Genomic DNA, 14,392 nt, shown 5'->3' with positions numbered 1-14,392 from the left:
CAATCAGCTGTTTAAATGAGGCAAAAAGATCCTCTGGACTAACCTGCAGAATAATCTTACAGAATTTTAATAATGCTAATTTGATGCTTCATGTCAATAAAAAGAGAGAGCAATTATATGCTCCTTATTGACCTCATAGAACCAGTCGGTTGTTAAGAGGAGTGAGGGAGTTCTAGGCTCTCTGAAAAAGAGAAATGTAGTAAATAAAAATAATTCTCTTCACCCTTATAATCAGATCATGTGAGAATTACCTGTTGTGTTCCCTGTCTCTGGGGCATCAGGTGTTGGCCACTGTCGGCAGACAGAATATTGGGCTAGATCAATACTTTAATCTGACGCAGAATAGCTGTTCTTATGTTCAGAGAATGGTAAGCGCTCATACTGTAACTAAGAGCGAGGAGAGAGAGAGAGCCCAAAAAAGGACTTCCTTCTCTGGACCATTTCAAAATCACACTCTGTAAGAGGCATAGTGATAGAAATGTAGCCGTGTTAGTCTGGGGTAGCTGAAGCAAAATGCAGGACAATGTAGCACTTTAAAGACTAACAAGATGGTTTATTAGATGATGAGCTTTCGTGGGCCAGACGATCTGAGGAAGTGGGTCTGGCCCACGAAAGCTCATCATCTAATAAACCATCTTGTTAGTCTTTAAAGTGCTACATTGTCCTGCATTTTGTAAGAGGCATGTGAGAGTAGGATGAATCAGAAAGAAAGTTGGAAATTAAAAGCAAACAATCAACACTTAAAAAAACAGCATGGCCTCTAAGAGGGAACTCTTCATTTTTCTTGATCCTGAGGAGTTGAATGCTATCAAATTACAGTGGGCACAAGTAAACCAGACATAAGAGGCTCTCACATTACAAACATTTAAGTTTCACCCAAATTAAAAAAAAATCTGTCTTCATTATTCTTTCCAACATGCGCAGAGCATATAGTTACCAACCCATTGAATGTATCTGAAGTCTTGGAAGCCAAAGATGACTTTTTGCCCCCAAAATTTCATAGACCACAGGATAGAATCCACCTCATGGAAAAACTAAAACAGCTGTTCAAGGACTTTTCAGCCTGCTTTGTTCTGGCTATATTAGCCTTAAATGATTCCGTCAGAAGCTTTATCCATTGGTCCTAAAAATGAGCCTACACAGAATACTTCTGGTACAAGCCTTCACATTAAGTATGGCCTCTGAAGCACTCTGGGAGCCAAGTGTTTTAGAGAACTAATAGACACAGCAGTTCTTGTGACAAAAGATACTTTCAGAAAAATTCTTTTAGAAGAAGGAATGAAAAACCATCAAAAACCAGGCATTCCTTTTGTGACTTTTTCCCCGCTAGATTCACTAGACAAAACTCAAAACACAGTGACAATTTGAAGGGAGAAAAACAGACAATATTTCTCCAGATGTTTTGCCACAAAAACTGGAGTGTTCTTGTCCTGCTGCATTCTTGAAGATATGTTGGCTCTCATCATTTCTTTAGGCTTAAGAGATCACCCCTTTTGTGAACAAGTAAGTGACAGATAATCAGCAAGAGCTGAGCAATAGAATTAATCACTCAGACATACAAATTGTTAGATTATGGAATGTTGGGCCAAAGGAAAACTAAGCAACAAAGCTACAAGTTAGAAAATAAAAGATGGAGAAATAGCGTTTATATTTTAAGCCTCAAACTACTCCACTTTGGATAGAGACCAAGGGACTCTGCAATATTTTGGAATATGGTGATGGAAGACAAAGCATCAAAACTATCTCTGACCTAACCATTTGGATAAATCAGTCTCAGTCACAAAGGCAAAGTTCTATATGAAGACTAAAAAAATCTCATGAAACAAAAGACCAGAACTATGTAGCACTTTAAAGACTACCAAGATGGTTTATTAAGTGATGAGCTTTCGTGGGCCAGACCCACTTCCTCAGATCAATATGTGGAAGAAAATCAGCACAACCATATACAGGCAGTCCCCAGGTTACGTACAAGATAGGAACTGTAGGTTTGTTCTTAAGTTGAATTTGTATGTAAGTCGGAACTGATACATATTGTAGGGGAAACTCTAGCCAAACATTTCTCCAGAGCTCAGTTTTATTCTCCTACACCTCCCTTCCCTCAGTCCTTTATTCTCAAGCTGAGGTGTCTGCTGAGAAAAGCCGCCCCGCGTCTCCCTGGTCTGCTGGGGGTGACACTAGCTTCGCATCTCCCTGGTCTGCTGTGGGGAAGCAGCTAGTGCGGGGTTGCCTCACCCCGTTTGTAAGTAGGGATCCGATGTAAGTCGGATCCATGTAACCCGGGGACTGCCTGTATACCAAAGTGATACAATCAAAAAAATGAATGCATGTGAAATTGAAAAATCAAATTTTAGAACAGAGTGGGGGTGAGGGGGGTAGTGACATAGGGGTGATAATTGGGGAAGCTATCTTTGTAATGGGTGAGATAATTAGAGTCTTTGTTTAAACCCATACATAAAGTATCAAATTTAAGCATGAATGACAATTCTGAAGCTTCTCGTTGAAGTCTGGAGTTAGTCTCTTTGAAGCAATATGCATGTTTTAAGGTCATTTAGGGAATGATCAGTCTGGCTGAAATGGCAAGCAACAGCTTTCTCTCTGTGAGGGAGTCTTACGTCTGTTACAGCTACACTAGACTAACACGGCTGCATCTCTATCGCTAAAAAATCTCGTGTGTAAGATGTCTCCTAGAACAGTTTTTCTTCTGTTGGCCCTCAGGGAGGTTTACCTAATAATCACTATCAGTCCTTCCCACAGCCAGTTTCTCATGCTGTGTTTGAACAAGATTCTAATTGGACCCTGTCAGAGAGCAGAATTAGGCCCCTATATTTCTAGTCCATTTCCTTCAGAACAGGGGTCTGCAACATATGGCTCAGCATGGAACTAAATATGGCTCTTTTGTCATTCCCAAAATAGACACAACTTTTTAAATGAAAGAAAAATTAATTCATAATTTTAAAAACACATAATTACTCATGTCAAGATGTGGTTTCTTTTTTTTGTCAATTTCACCTTTAACTTCATTTTAACAACCATCCATCTTCTAAATTCTTGGGGGTTGTGCATATTCTCTTTTTATTTGATTGGTCAAGAAATCTTTCTGTCATCATACATGCTGGTGAACACTGTAACCTCCTGACAGTAAAAATGGCAAAGAGAAAGGATACATCTAGACAGCGGCTCTATTTCAGGATATGTCTGGTATCCCAAAATAGTGTTTTCCGTGTCTTAGCAAGAAGCCCATTATTTCCTTGTTCCATGAGGATTAAGGGACTTGTCAGAATAATGGTTTATTATGAAATACGCTACACAATTTGCGTAGGTCAAATTGCTTAGCTTATTTTGATCTCCATGGCACTGTATAGAGCAGCGGTCCCCAACCTTTAGAGGCTACCGGGGGGCGGGGTCACTCACGCGCCGGGCGCCCGGGGGACAGGGTCACTCACGCGCTGGGGGGCGGGGCTGCGCGTCCTGGGGCACACCAGGGGCGGGGATGCCCTTGCACCCAGCGCCGGCATGTGCCCCAGGGCCGGGGCCGCCCGAGCGCCTTGTGCCGTGGGCCCGGGGCCGACGCCGACGCCGCGCGCCCGCGTGTGCCCTGGGGCTGGGGCCGCCCGAGCACCGCACACCAGGCGCCAGTGCATGTCACGTGCCTGGGGCCGGCGCCTCCAGTGTGCCGCGTGCCGGGGGCGGGGCCGGCCCAGGTTGTTGGCGGGTGCGCACAAATGCCCTGGCGGGCACTGCGTTGGAGACCACTGGTATAGAGGTACCTGAAGAGAGATTAGGCATTCTTTGTAAAATTTTGGAAGTGGATAGACTTATATGCATTTGTAGATAGGTCTGGATCTCCACTGTCTCATTCATATTTAGAAGAATTTCAAGATAAAACATGCAGCATTTGCTACAAAAAAAAAGAGTGATGCATGAAAAAAAGCCTACAAGGAACTGCGATGAAAAATGAACATTGGACAAAATAGCCTGCTGGCATGGTCAAAAAAAGTGGGAGCTTAAACCCCACAAGTTTTTCAGGCTCATTCAGCTTTGAGAGGGAGGGGAAACCTTTCGCTGATTGGGATTATGTGAAGAGATGAAGGCTAAAAATTTGTCATGAACTATTTGACGAGTTTCACAGCAAGGACCAAATCTTACAGAAAATTGAAAGACATTCTATTATCTGTAAAAACAGTTCATGATAGAGCTGTGAAAATGGCCCAACACAGTGACAAGGAACAAATGCAAAATGTGAGGACAACTACTTATTTTTCATTTGCTTTGGACAAGACAATGGACATATGAGACATTCATTAGTTGTGTATTCTGAGATGATGTATTTGTGGAAATGCTGTGCACGAAGAAATGACTGAGATATTACCAATGAAAAATTAAACAAGGGGCAAAGTCATCCTTAAAATGGTGATGAACTTTTGTAAATGAGAGAGAAATACAGTTGAATAATCTTGTCTGCATGTATAGATGGTTTAATGTGGATAAGTGTAAAGTAATGCATGTTGGAAAAAATAACCCCAATTATACATATAGTATGATGGGGGCTAATTTTGGCTATGACAAATCAGGAAAGAGATCTTGGAGTTATCGTGGCTAGTTCTCTGAAAACGTCCACACAGTGTGCTGCGGTGGTCAAAAAGGCAAATAAAATGTTAAGAATTATTAAGAAAGGGATAGAAATTAAGACACAGAATATCTTAGTGAGCCTGTATAAAACTATGGTACGCCCACATCTTGAGTACTGTATACAGATGTGGTCTCCTCACCTCAAAAAAGATATTTTGGCCTTGAAAAGGATTCAGAAAAGGGAATTAGAGATCCTAATTCGAACTACCTACTCCATGCCGTGTGTAGCCACGGGCACAGAGTTCTGACTAAGGGATGTTTAAAAATGGCGGCGCCCGGGAAGATGTAAATGAAGCCCGGGATATTTAAATCCCAGGCTTCATTTGCAACTTCGAATGCCTACATTAGCCTCCCTAGTTCGAACTAGGGGGCTGGTGTAGACATACCTTTACAGAGTTTAAAGAGAAGCTAGATAATTTCATGGAGGTTAGGTCCATAAAAGGCTATTACCCAACAGATAGAAATGGTGTCCCTGGCCTCTGTCAGAGGCTGGAGATGGTTGGCACAAGACAAATTGCTTGATCATTGTCTTTGGTCCACCCCCTCTGAGGCACTTGGTGCTGACCACTGTCAGCAGACAGGCTACTGGGCTAGATGGACCTTTGGTCTGACCCAGTACGACCATTCTCATGTTCTTATGCTCGTAACATGATCGGCAAATACAGGGGATTCCTTACTCCTGTCAGAACAGCTGAACCGTCCACTTCGTTGCATTGTGCATCTTAATCTTTGCTCACAAAGTAGCAATCTTGTAGAACCGAACTCAAGTGTCATGGGACTGGTCATTCGCATTGTCAATTGGATTCTTGCTCAAGCTCTTAATCACGGTTAATTTCAGTCACTGCTCGAGCAAGTAGATTCTTAATACCCTGATTTACTAATGCACAAAGTTCAGTGGTTAACCCATGGCAAAGTTTTCTCTCATTTTGCTGCCTGCATTAATGAGATTAAGTAATTTTGTATATGAAGGGTGTCAACACACCGAGCTTTCAGACTGTTGACTTTTGCAAACACAGTGCTCTGTTGAAGTTTATAATTCGTCCACATAAATCATCTGTTGAAGAACTGGATTTGACAGTCATTCCAGGCATCTGAGTCAGTGATTTGGAAATAAAAATAGCAGATTTCAAGAAGTCGGATATCTGAGTAGAAAAATTCGTCAAGCTGAATTCTGGTTTAGAATGCCTTCTCGACAATGTACAGAATTGGCAAAACTGTACAAATGGGCTGACATGAAGAAACTGGAGCACAATTATAATCTGAATCTGCAAACTAAGAAAGAACTTCCTGTCACACACAACACCATTCAGAATGTCAACTTGGCCTTACTTTCAATGTTTGGCTCCACCTACATATATGTGAGCAGGCTTTCTCTCATTTGAATCACATCAAAGGTAATTTGTGCTCAAGAGTGACAGAAGATAGCCTGAATGTGTAAATGAAGTTGAATTTGACCAGTCAACTTCAAAGAAATGTGCAAAAAGATGCAGCAGCAGAAGTCCTCTTAAATGAAGTCCTTGAGTACAATGTTTCAATTATTCTATTATTAATCATGTTAATTAAGTGGTATATTTTTAGTCAGGCAATTGGGCATTTGTATACTGGCTCATTATTGACCACTAGTTCTGAATTTTGATGTAGTTTGGCTCTGGTTTGAAAAGGTTGCGGACCCCTGCTTCAGAACATAGTTTCCTCAGATTATCACTTGATTCCTAATTCAGTACCATGTGATCACAGGTATTCATCTCTTGTCTCCCAGGAGCAAAGTATTGGGAGTCTGTTGAGTCTTTATCCTTAGATTGTTGTGAAGTCTAGTGAAGGCTGTTTTGTGTATAAACCTGAATTAGCCCAAGTTTTTTATGTATACAGGTATACTTCATAAGATCTGGTTCCTCTTTCCACATGTCTGTTTATCTTATCTTTAAAATGATCATGGTCCAAGGGAGGAAAAACTTAGTGCCCCTGTAAGGGAGGCATAAATTGTAATTGGGGAAAACATCTTTTGTACAACTTTTCTTGTATTGACCCTGGTAAGACCCGCAGAAAAAAGATGTAATATGTTTGTTAGAAGATGCTCTAGTTACATAAATATTTAATAACATGTACTGTACCAGAATAATCAAATCCCCACATTAGAGACCAGCTGTTCAGAATTTTTCCTTTCTCTAGCAATGCATTACAAAGATAAATGCAAAAAAAGCCTATTGTTTTCCTCTGACTTCCCTAATGCTCATTTCCCTCTCAGTATGTGTAGAAAATATACATATATGGCTTTTATTCTTTTAAAACATGTGTTTCCATTGTTCTATGGTTTTTTTGGGAGGCAGGGGGGTTAAGTGGAGAGTGTGTGCTTTTCAGCATAGAGCTCTTGGATTTTCTTTGGATGTTTGTGTATGAATGTGGCTTTCCCTCAAAGTGCTGATTTGTTGTTAATCTTTTTGAGGTTTAAGAGATTATCTTAATAGTGAACCAAAAGGCAAGGGGATCTATTGAATTATTTGAGTCTGAATTCAGATCTTCAATAAGTATCTTTTGCAGACTGTTCAAATACAGCATTTTACTACTAGCAACTACGGTATTATAATTGAGGATTGTCACAAGCTATTAATAATTATTAGAGCATACATGAACATTTGACCAAATCAATAGTTCCCGGGAGGGAGGGAGGGAGGGAGGGAGAGACTCTCATTAGCTAGATTTTAAAAATTGAGTACAAAACGACAGAATCATTTATAACAGATAGTTAGTGGTATGTTTTAAGGATGCAGCAACATTTCCTTTTACAGTTTCTTTTTATCCATATTATTTGTTTAAAAAATATTGCTCATATGTTTGTCTCCTTGAAGCACTGCCTTTGTATGAATTTATAACTACAAGTTAGATAATATATCATTTTATTTAAGTATTGCTAGCATAACTCATTTTCATATTGTGTATATACTTATAAAACTTTGTAATGGATTTTCTCTACTAAAGGGATTAGGCCTCAGGATTAGGTAACAAATCAACTGAGAATCCAGACAAGACAATATATGATGGTTCACATTGTGCTCTATGAAGTTTTCTAGACATAGTGGAGAGGTTATAAATAGGTGCTTGTCACTAGATTACATTTAATTAACAGTTGCCTGTGAGGAGCCTTCCAGATGTACATTACCAAAAATCCTGTAAGGTGTTTTTAAATAGCTTAGATGCATTAGCTTCTCTTGAAGTTATGCATTTATTTGATCTTTTACTTGGTGGTTCTAGTAACATTTAGATATTGTCAACAGGTAATGAGGAGGTTTTGTTAACCCTACTTGATATTTTGGTTTTGTTCATCCCCGCAGATGTTTTCCCCAAAATTACGGCTCATGAAACTGTTCCTGCACGCCGCTCCCTTCCCCCCCCCCCCCCCCCACTTGTCCCTGGCTCCCCTGTGCTCATTGGGGTGGTGATTCAAAATGGCGCTCAAGATAGCAGCCATCAACAGGAGCCTGTTATGGCCAAAAAGCCTAAGCTTGTTTCTTAAAGGGGCAGCCTCTCTTTCCCCCCCCTCACCCCCACTTGACAATGCTGATGTGGCTCTTCGCATTTTTTCTGCTGCTGTTTCGGTTCTCTTTGTTAAATGGGTTGGCCACCCGTATTTTAAACTATACTTCCCAACTCTGATTTAGTTAGGTTGGATATATTTGTATTAACTAGTATGTTACCACAGATGTTAAAGACCAAAGTGATATAGTGAATATTTTTATATTCATGTATAGGAATTTATGTGCATTGAAATGAGAGCATAGTTTTGGTGTCACTCTACCATGTGTTCATTGTCCATTCCAGGGCCTGAGAGTTAGTTTTTAAGGAAATTAAATGTCTCATATTTTAATGGCCGGATGCTTAGATGGAAAAGAGAAATAATACACAGAAAACTTGAAAAATATTTTAAAGTAGATGTACTAGGGCAATGATTAGAACTGAAGTTTGTCCAGATGCATATATCTGATGATTGAAGAGATCATGAATGAAATGAAAAAATGTACACAATTAATTACTTGAAGGAAGAACTCTATTATTTGTATTTATCTGACCAGCTATAGAAGAAGATTCAGAAAATATTAAACATAGGTATCAATGAAGAGACATCAGATTTTTTATTAAGTGCTTCCTTGTTGGTTTCATTTTCTCTAAATTTCCCAGTTATGTGGAGTAGCTGATTTAATATTAATAGAGACTTCCACTTTTGAAATAAAGGGAGAAGTCTTAACTTCAGAATTGTCACTGGTGCTCCAAGTAGCATACGTCTGACAGTAGAACCTCAGAGTTTCCAACTCCTTGGGATTGGAGGTTCAAGTTTAAGTCTTATTTCATATAAAAGTCTTCCCGTGCCTCTAACCTTTCCAGTACCCATCTTCCCACTTTTTTAGAATTTACAGTCCAAGGAGAAATCATGATGATGGACTATGCAAATACTGTTCTATTAAGTGCTGTCATGGTGTACGTAGCACTCGGGGGAAATGAAGTTTCTATCAATTCCTATGAATGCTACAGATTTCTAACAGAGAACTTTTTTTTATTAATTTTTGTAATTCAGGAATGCTAGCAAGCTAACTTAACTGTTTTCTCCAGAATTTTTCTATTGAAATTTCAGCAATTTTTATGTCTGTAAAATCAACTATTTTTTAAATTTTAATCAATATTTATAAGTTAACTATATATCAAAAGACAGTGAGACTTGGTTGTTTTTTTCTTTTCTCTACAGAAGCAATCATGGGGTGTATTAAAAGCAAAGAGGACAAAGGTCCAGCAATGAAATATAGAACTGATAATCCTCCAGAAGTTGTTAGTTCCCACATTAACCATTATGGGTCTGATTCTGTCCAAGCAACACAGTCACCTACAATAAAGGGGCCATCTGTTAACTTCAACAGTCATTCCATGACTCCATTTGGAGGACCTTCGGGGATGACACCTTTTGGAGGAGCCTCTTCCTCATTTTCAGCTGTGCCAAGTCCATATCCTAATAGTTTAACAGGTGAGATGTAGGTAATATTTAATTTTTATCTGTTGATCGTCTCATCTATTAAATGTTATATATCTGAGAGTTTTTCTGTCTGCTCAAGAATCCTCATAAACTGTAAGAGCTAGGACCTCTTAAAACAAGGTAAGGGATTGGTTGTGCCAGGAAAATGGGATGTGTCTGGATTGGGATTCCTTCTCCTAAAACCATACAAAAAAGACAGAATCACCAGGCAAGTGAAAAGGGCTTGCAAGGGCACTCTATCCCCCAGGCGTCCTTTAGAGAGGGCAGGAGAGGGGGAGAAATCTTTAAGGTGAAAACTGTTAGCTGTTCCCTTCATTCAGAAGTGAGGAGAAAGTGCACTGTTTGCTGTATTCCTCACTCTCACTGGAGTGCAGGGTGCAAATGAACCTCTGGAGCTGCAGTGGCCATGGAGAAGCACTTCTCATGTGGCCCCAAGCTCGTGAGAGAGGGCTGGGATAGTCTGAATGAGGAAATCTGCATACTGAACCACTCCTCCACAGCCCCACCACAGAGCACTAATTTAAGTGAAGAAAAACAGAAATTGAGTTAAGGATCTGAGCAATACTGGGTAAATTTCCTAGTAGCTCCATAAAATAAAGGAAAACTTTAAATGGTCAAAACAGAACACTTTTCTTAGGGCTTCTGCTTTTCAAGGTCTTTACGAGTCAGATAATAGTTCAGTAGATATCTTTCCAAAGAGTAAAGCAGAGCGTACACTTCAGTGGAAATCCAAAGTAATAATGGGTACAGATAATACTGTTGTTGTTTGAGGTTTCAGATGCACAATATGGAATAATGAACTTGAAGTTTGGAGGAATGATTCAAAATGAGAAGTGCTTCAAAATTAAGATTAAATGTAATATCCCTTCTTTCTATATAGGGAATCTAAGTCTCCTCTTTATACTCCAAAATTTCTAATTTCAATAATTGATTGTAATAAAACATGGAATAACAAATTCATTTGGTTATATAAATAGCAGGTTGTCAAATTTTCATTGAACTGCAAAATACCATGAAAGGCAGAGGTTTCTGAATCAAAGAGAATATTGTGTTTCTTGACACTTGTCATTTTGAGAGCCAAACAAATGTGAACATGAAATTTAAACAAAAAGCAAAACCTTTTTTTCCTGAGAAATAAAAAGTTTCCAAAATATGCAATTTTGATAGGGACAGACAGGAAGGAGTTTTTATGTTTGTGAACTTAGTGATGCCAAAGCAATGAAATTAAATGTCACAATATGACCACTATTTTCTAAAGTTTATTTTTCTAAACTGCATTTTCCTTTGCCTTTAACTTCATACCCAAAAGCTTTTCTTTGTCATCACACTAGATTTGAGAACTTTTTTAGAAGGAAAGGAGGTGGTTTATGCTAGTAACTTAGCTCAGACTCTTGACAAAATGCAGTAAATAATTTAATAGTCTCCTTTTCAGTTTTCCTGCAGAACTCTGTTAGCACAATTGCATTATTTAAATGTTTTGCTCCAGTGTTGAGGAATCTCTTGAAAGCCTATCACGGATGACCTCAGAACCCCACCACATTCATCAAGGTTAAAAAAAGCCATCACATAGACAAAGAATAATAAGGCATCTGGACCTGATGGAATTCCTGCCAAAATTTTTCAAAGAAGGAGATGAATTGACTCCCACAAGTTCTTTCACTTCAATCATCTCAAATCCAAGACAAAGATTATCACAGGATCAATCCTCGAACTCCACTGTGCAGACAACTGTGCCTGCGTGCCCACTGTGAACAAGATCTTCAAAAAATAGTAATCTCTTTCTCTGAGGCCTACAACCAACTTGGGCTCACACTCAATAGCAGGAAAATTAAAGTACTCCACCAGCAGGCTCCAGACCACCTGTTCACATCTTTTAGATCAAAAGAGATTTGCTAACACTCCTGGGGAAATTCTTACCAAAAAATGAAAAATTCTGTCTCTATTCCCACATGGCCCTGCACCTCCACTCTGGTCCGTCCTTCCATTAGCTCTTCTGAGCCCCTGTTGAGGTGATCCCTCACCCCAGCAGCCCTGCTCGCCCCACTGTGTGTCCCCAATATTGCTTTGACTCCTGATGATGTCTCGCAGGCAGGCAGGTGCTTTTGAGGAATGTAGCCTCTCCTCCTACTCTGTACTGGCTGCTAACTGCTATAGTTAGCTAGACAGTTGCTGCTGCTGTTTTGACACCTTTCTGGTAGGTGAAAGATGTAATTGTAGCACCTCTCTAGAAGAATGTATTTTCTGCCGAGAAAAAATTAGCAGGACACTTACACTGTGCAAATTCTTGGAGTGACCCTCCCCATCAAAAATTATTGCCCACCCTCGGTCTAGACATATGTGTCACTGGAATTTGCAGTTCAAGAGAAGGAGCTGAGGTGTTTGTGAGGGAGCGCATTCGTCTATATAGATTTGAGCATCTGATGTATGATGCCACATTTAGTTGCTCATGTACCTATGCAGCGGAGAGGGCTTTGAAGAAGGTTTGTATTTATTCATTACCAGGACAGTTGTCAAAAATCTACCTTGTGAAATAAATTCTGTTGTTGGGTAGTTTGCATCTGCATGCAATGCTCTATTATTTTAGTTCAGTATTATGTAGGTCAGCTGAATTAATAACTTTCTAGTTGCGGTAAATTGTACAGTTTAAAACAAAACATTAGCTGGCAAACAATTAATGCATCTGTCATAATGGCGCTCTAGAGTATTAATTTTGTCAGATGTTGAAGCTTAAAATATCATCAGACACAGCTCGTTCCCTTATGTTTGAGCATCAGTTATGTTTCTGCATTTGTTTAAAGTGTGCATTCTCATCATTTTCATGTGTTGTGCACAACCTTGACTTCAGACTAAACTAGTGGTTACCAGATAAAATTGATAAAAATCATAAAACCGGAAGGAACTTCAAGGGGTCATTAAGTCCAGTCACTCACACTTATGACCGGACCAAACACCACTAGAACATACCTAAGAGGTATTTGTTTAACCTGCTCTTAAAAATTTCCAATGATGGAGAATGGAACTTCCCTAGGCAATTTATTTCAGTGGTTAACCACGCTAACAGCTAAGAAGTTTTTTCTAATATCCAACCTAAAACTCTTTTGCTGGAATTTAAGACCATTGCTGCTTGTTGTCCTATCATCAGAGTTTAAGGAGAATAATTTTCTTTCTTCCTCCTCCTAGTAAAAACCTTTTAGGTATTTTAAAACAGTTATCATGTCCCCTCTGTCTTCTCTTTTCCAGATGAAACAAACCCGATTATTTCAATTTTCCCTCATAGGCATAGGCGTGTGCAGCACAATTCGTTAGGGTTTGCACCCAAAGAAGATTTTTTAAATGTACTCTTTGACCCCAACTAGCAACAACCCCGACCCCTGGCCCCCATTAGCCACAACCCCTGACCTCCATTAGCCACACCTCTGGAGGTAACACACTCAGGACAAGATGGACACACGACCAGAAGTAAAAGGTGTCATGTGATCCCCCTCTAAGGACTTTTCCCACCATTCTCCTACCAATAGGGATTAGTTTGTCCCCCACCAAATTCCCCTCATGCAACTATCCTGCAGTTGCATTAACCCAATGTGTGTGACATTAACTTGGGGGCAGAGAGGCTGGGGGAAGTATTCACTCTAAGAGTTTCCTCCCATGAGCAGAATGAATTTTGTGTTGTACACCACTACTGAGTTTATGTGGCTTGTTCGGATGTGCCACTGTGGTACCCAAGTTATTAATAAATATCTTATAAACCTCTGCCTTTTCCCTCTGCTGCCATGTCTTCTCCCCTTGCTCCATCAGCTCCCCTAGTGCCCCCAACGTGAGAACATAAGAATGGCCATACTGGGTCAGATCAAAGGTCCATCTAGCCCAGTGGCCTATCTTCCAACAGTGGCCAGCACCAGGTGCACCAGAGGGGGTGGACCAAAGACAATGATCAAGCAATTTGTCTTGTGCCATCCATCTCCAGCCTCTGACAAACAGAGGCCAGGATCACCATTTCTATCTGTTCGGTAATAGCCTTTTATGGACCTAACCTCCATGAAATTATCTAGCTTCTCCTTAAACTCTGTTATAGTCCTACCCTTCACAGCCTCCTCTGGCAAGGAGTTCCACAGGTTGACTGAGCTGTGTGAAGAAGAACTTTCACTTATTAGTTTTAAGCCTGCTACCCATTAATTTCATTTGCTGTCCTCTAGTTTTTATATTATGGGAACTAATTAATAACTTCTTTATTCACCCTCTCCACACCACTCATGATTTTATAGACCTCTATCATATCCCCCCTCAGTCTCCTCTTTTCTAAACTGAAAAGTCCTAGTTGCTTTAGCCTCTCCTTATATGGGACCTGTTCCAAACCCCTAATCATTTTAGTTGCCCTTCTCTGAACCCTTTCCATGGCCAAAATATCTTCTTTGAGGTGAGGCGACCACATCTGTACACAGTACTCAAGATGTGGACGTACATAATTTTATACAGGCGCAGTAAGATATTCTGTGTCTTTCTTAATGATTCTTAACATCCTATTTGCCTTTTTGACCGCCGCTGCACACTGTGTGGACTTTTTCAGAAAACTAGCCACGATAACTCCAATATCTTTCTTGATTTGTCGTAGCCAAATTAGCTCCCATCCTCCTCCTCCTGCTGTCCTGACTCCTGCCCTTCTCACTGCCCTCAGCCTTCCTGAGACCTGCCCCCCTCCACCAGCCCTTCTTTCCCCCCTGCGCCCACTCCTCCAGTAGCCCCACTCTG

The 14,392-nt window shown here is 40.2% G+C and overlaps 1 protein-coding gene across 2 annotated transcripts in view; it reads left to right on the top strand.

The window, feature by feature from the left end:
* YES1 (YES proto-oncogene 1, Src family tyrosine kinase) overlaps positions 1-14,392 on the top strand; it is an 85,291-nt gene that overhangs the window by 36,309 nt on the left and 34,590 nt on the right. For both annotated transcript variants that reach the window (XM_075920917.2, XM_075920918.2), the window contains exon 2: positions 9,365-9,637. In XM_075920917.2, the coding sequence (XP_075777032.1) occupies positions 9,373-9,637 (265 nt within the window). In that variant the 5' untranslated portion in view covers positions 9,365-9,372. The remainder of the gene's footprint in view (positions 1-9,364; positions 9,638-14,392) is intronic.

This window comes from Pelodiscus sinensis, chromosome 2, assembly GCF_052426305.1.
Source record: "Pelodiscus sinensis isolate ZL-2025 chromosome 2, ASM5242630v1, whole genome shotgun sequence".
Classification (NCBI taxonomy): domain Eukaryota; kingdom Metazoa; phylum Chordata; order Testudines; family Trionychidae; genus Pelodiscus; species Pelodiscus sinensis.
This window is presented reverse-complemented; position numbering and strand designations above follow the sequence as displayed.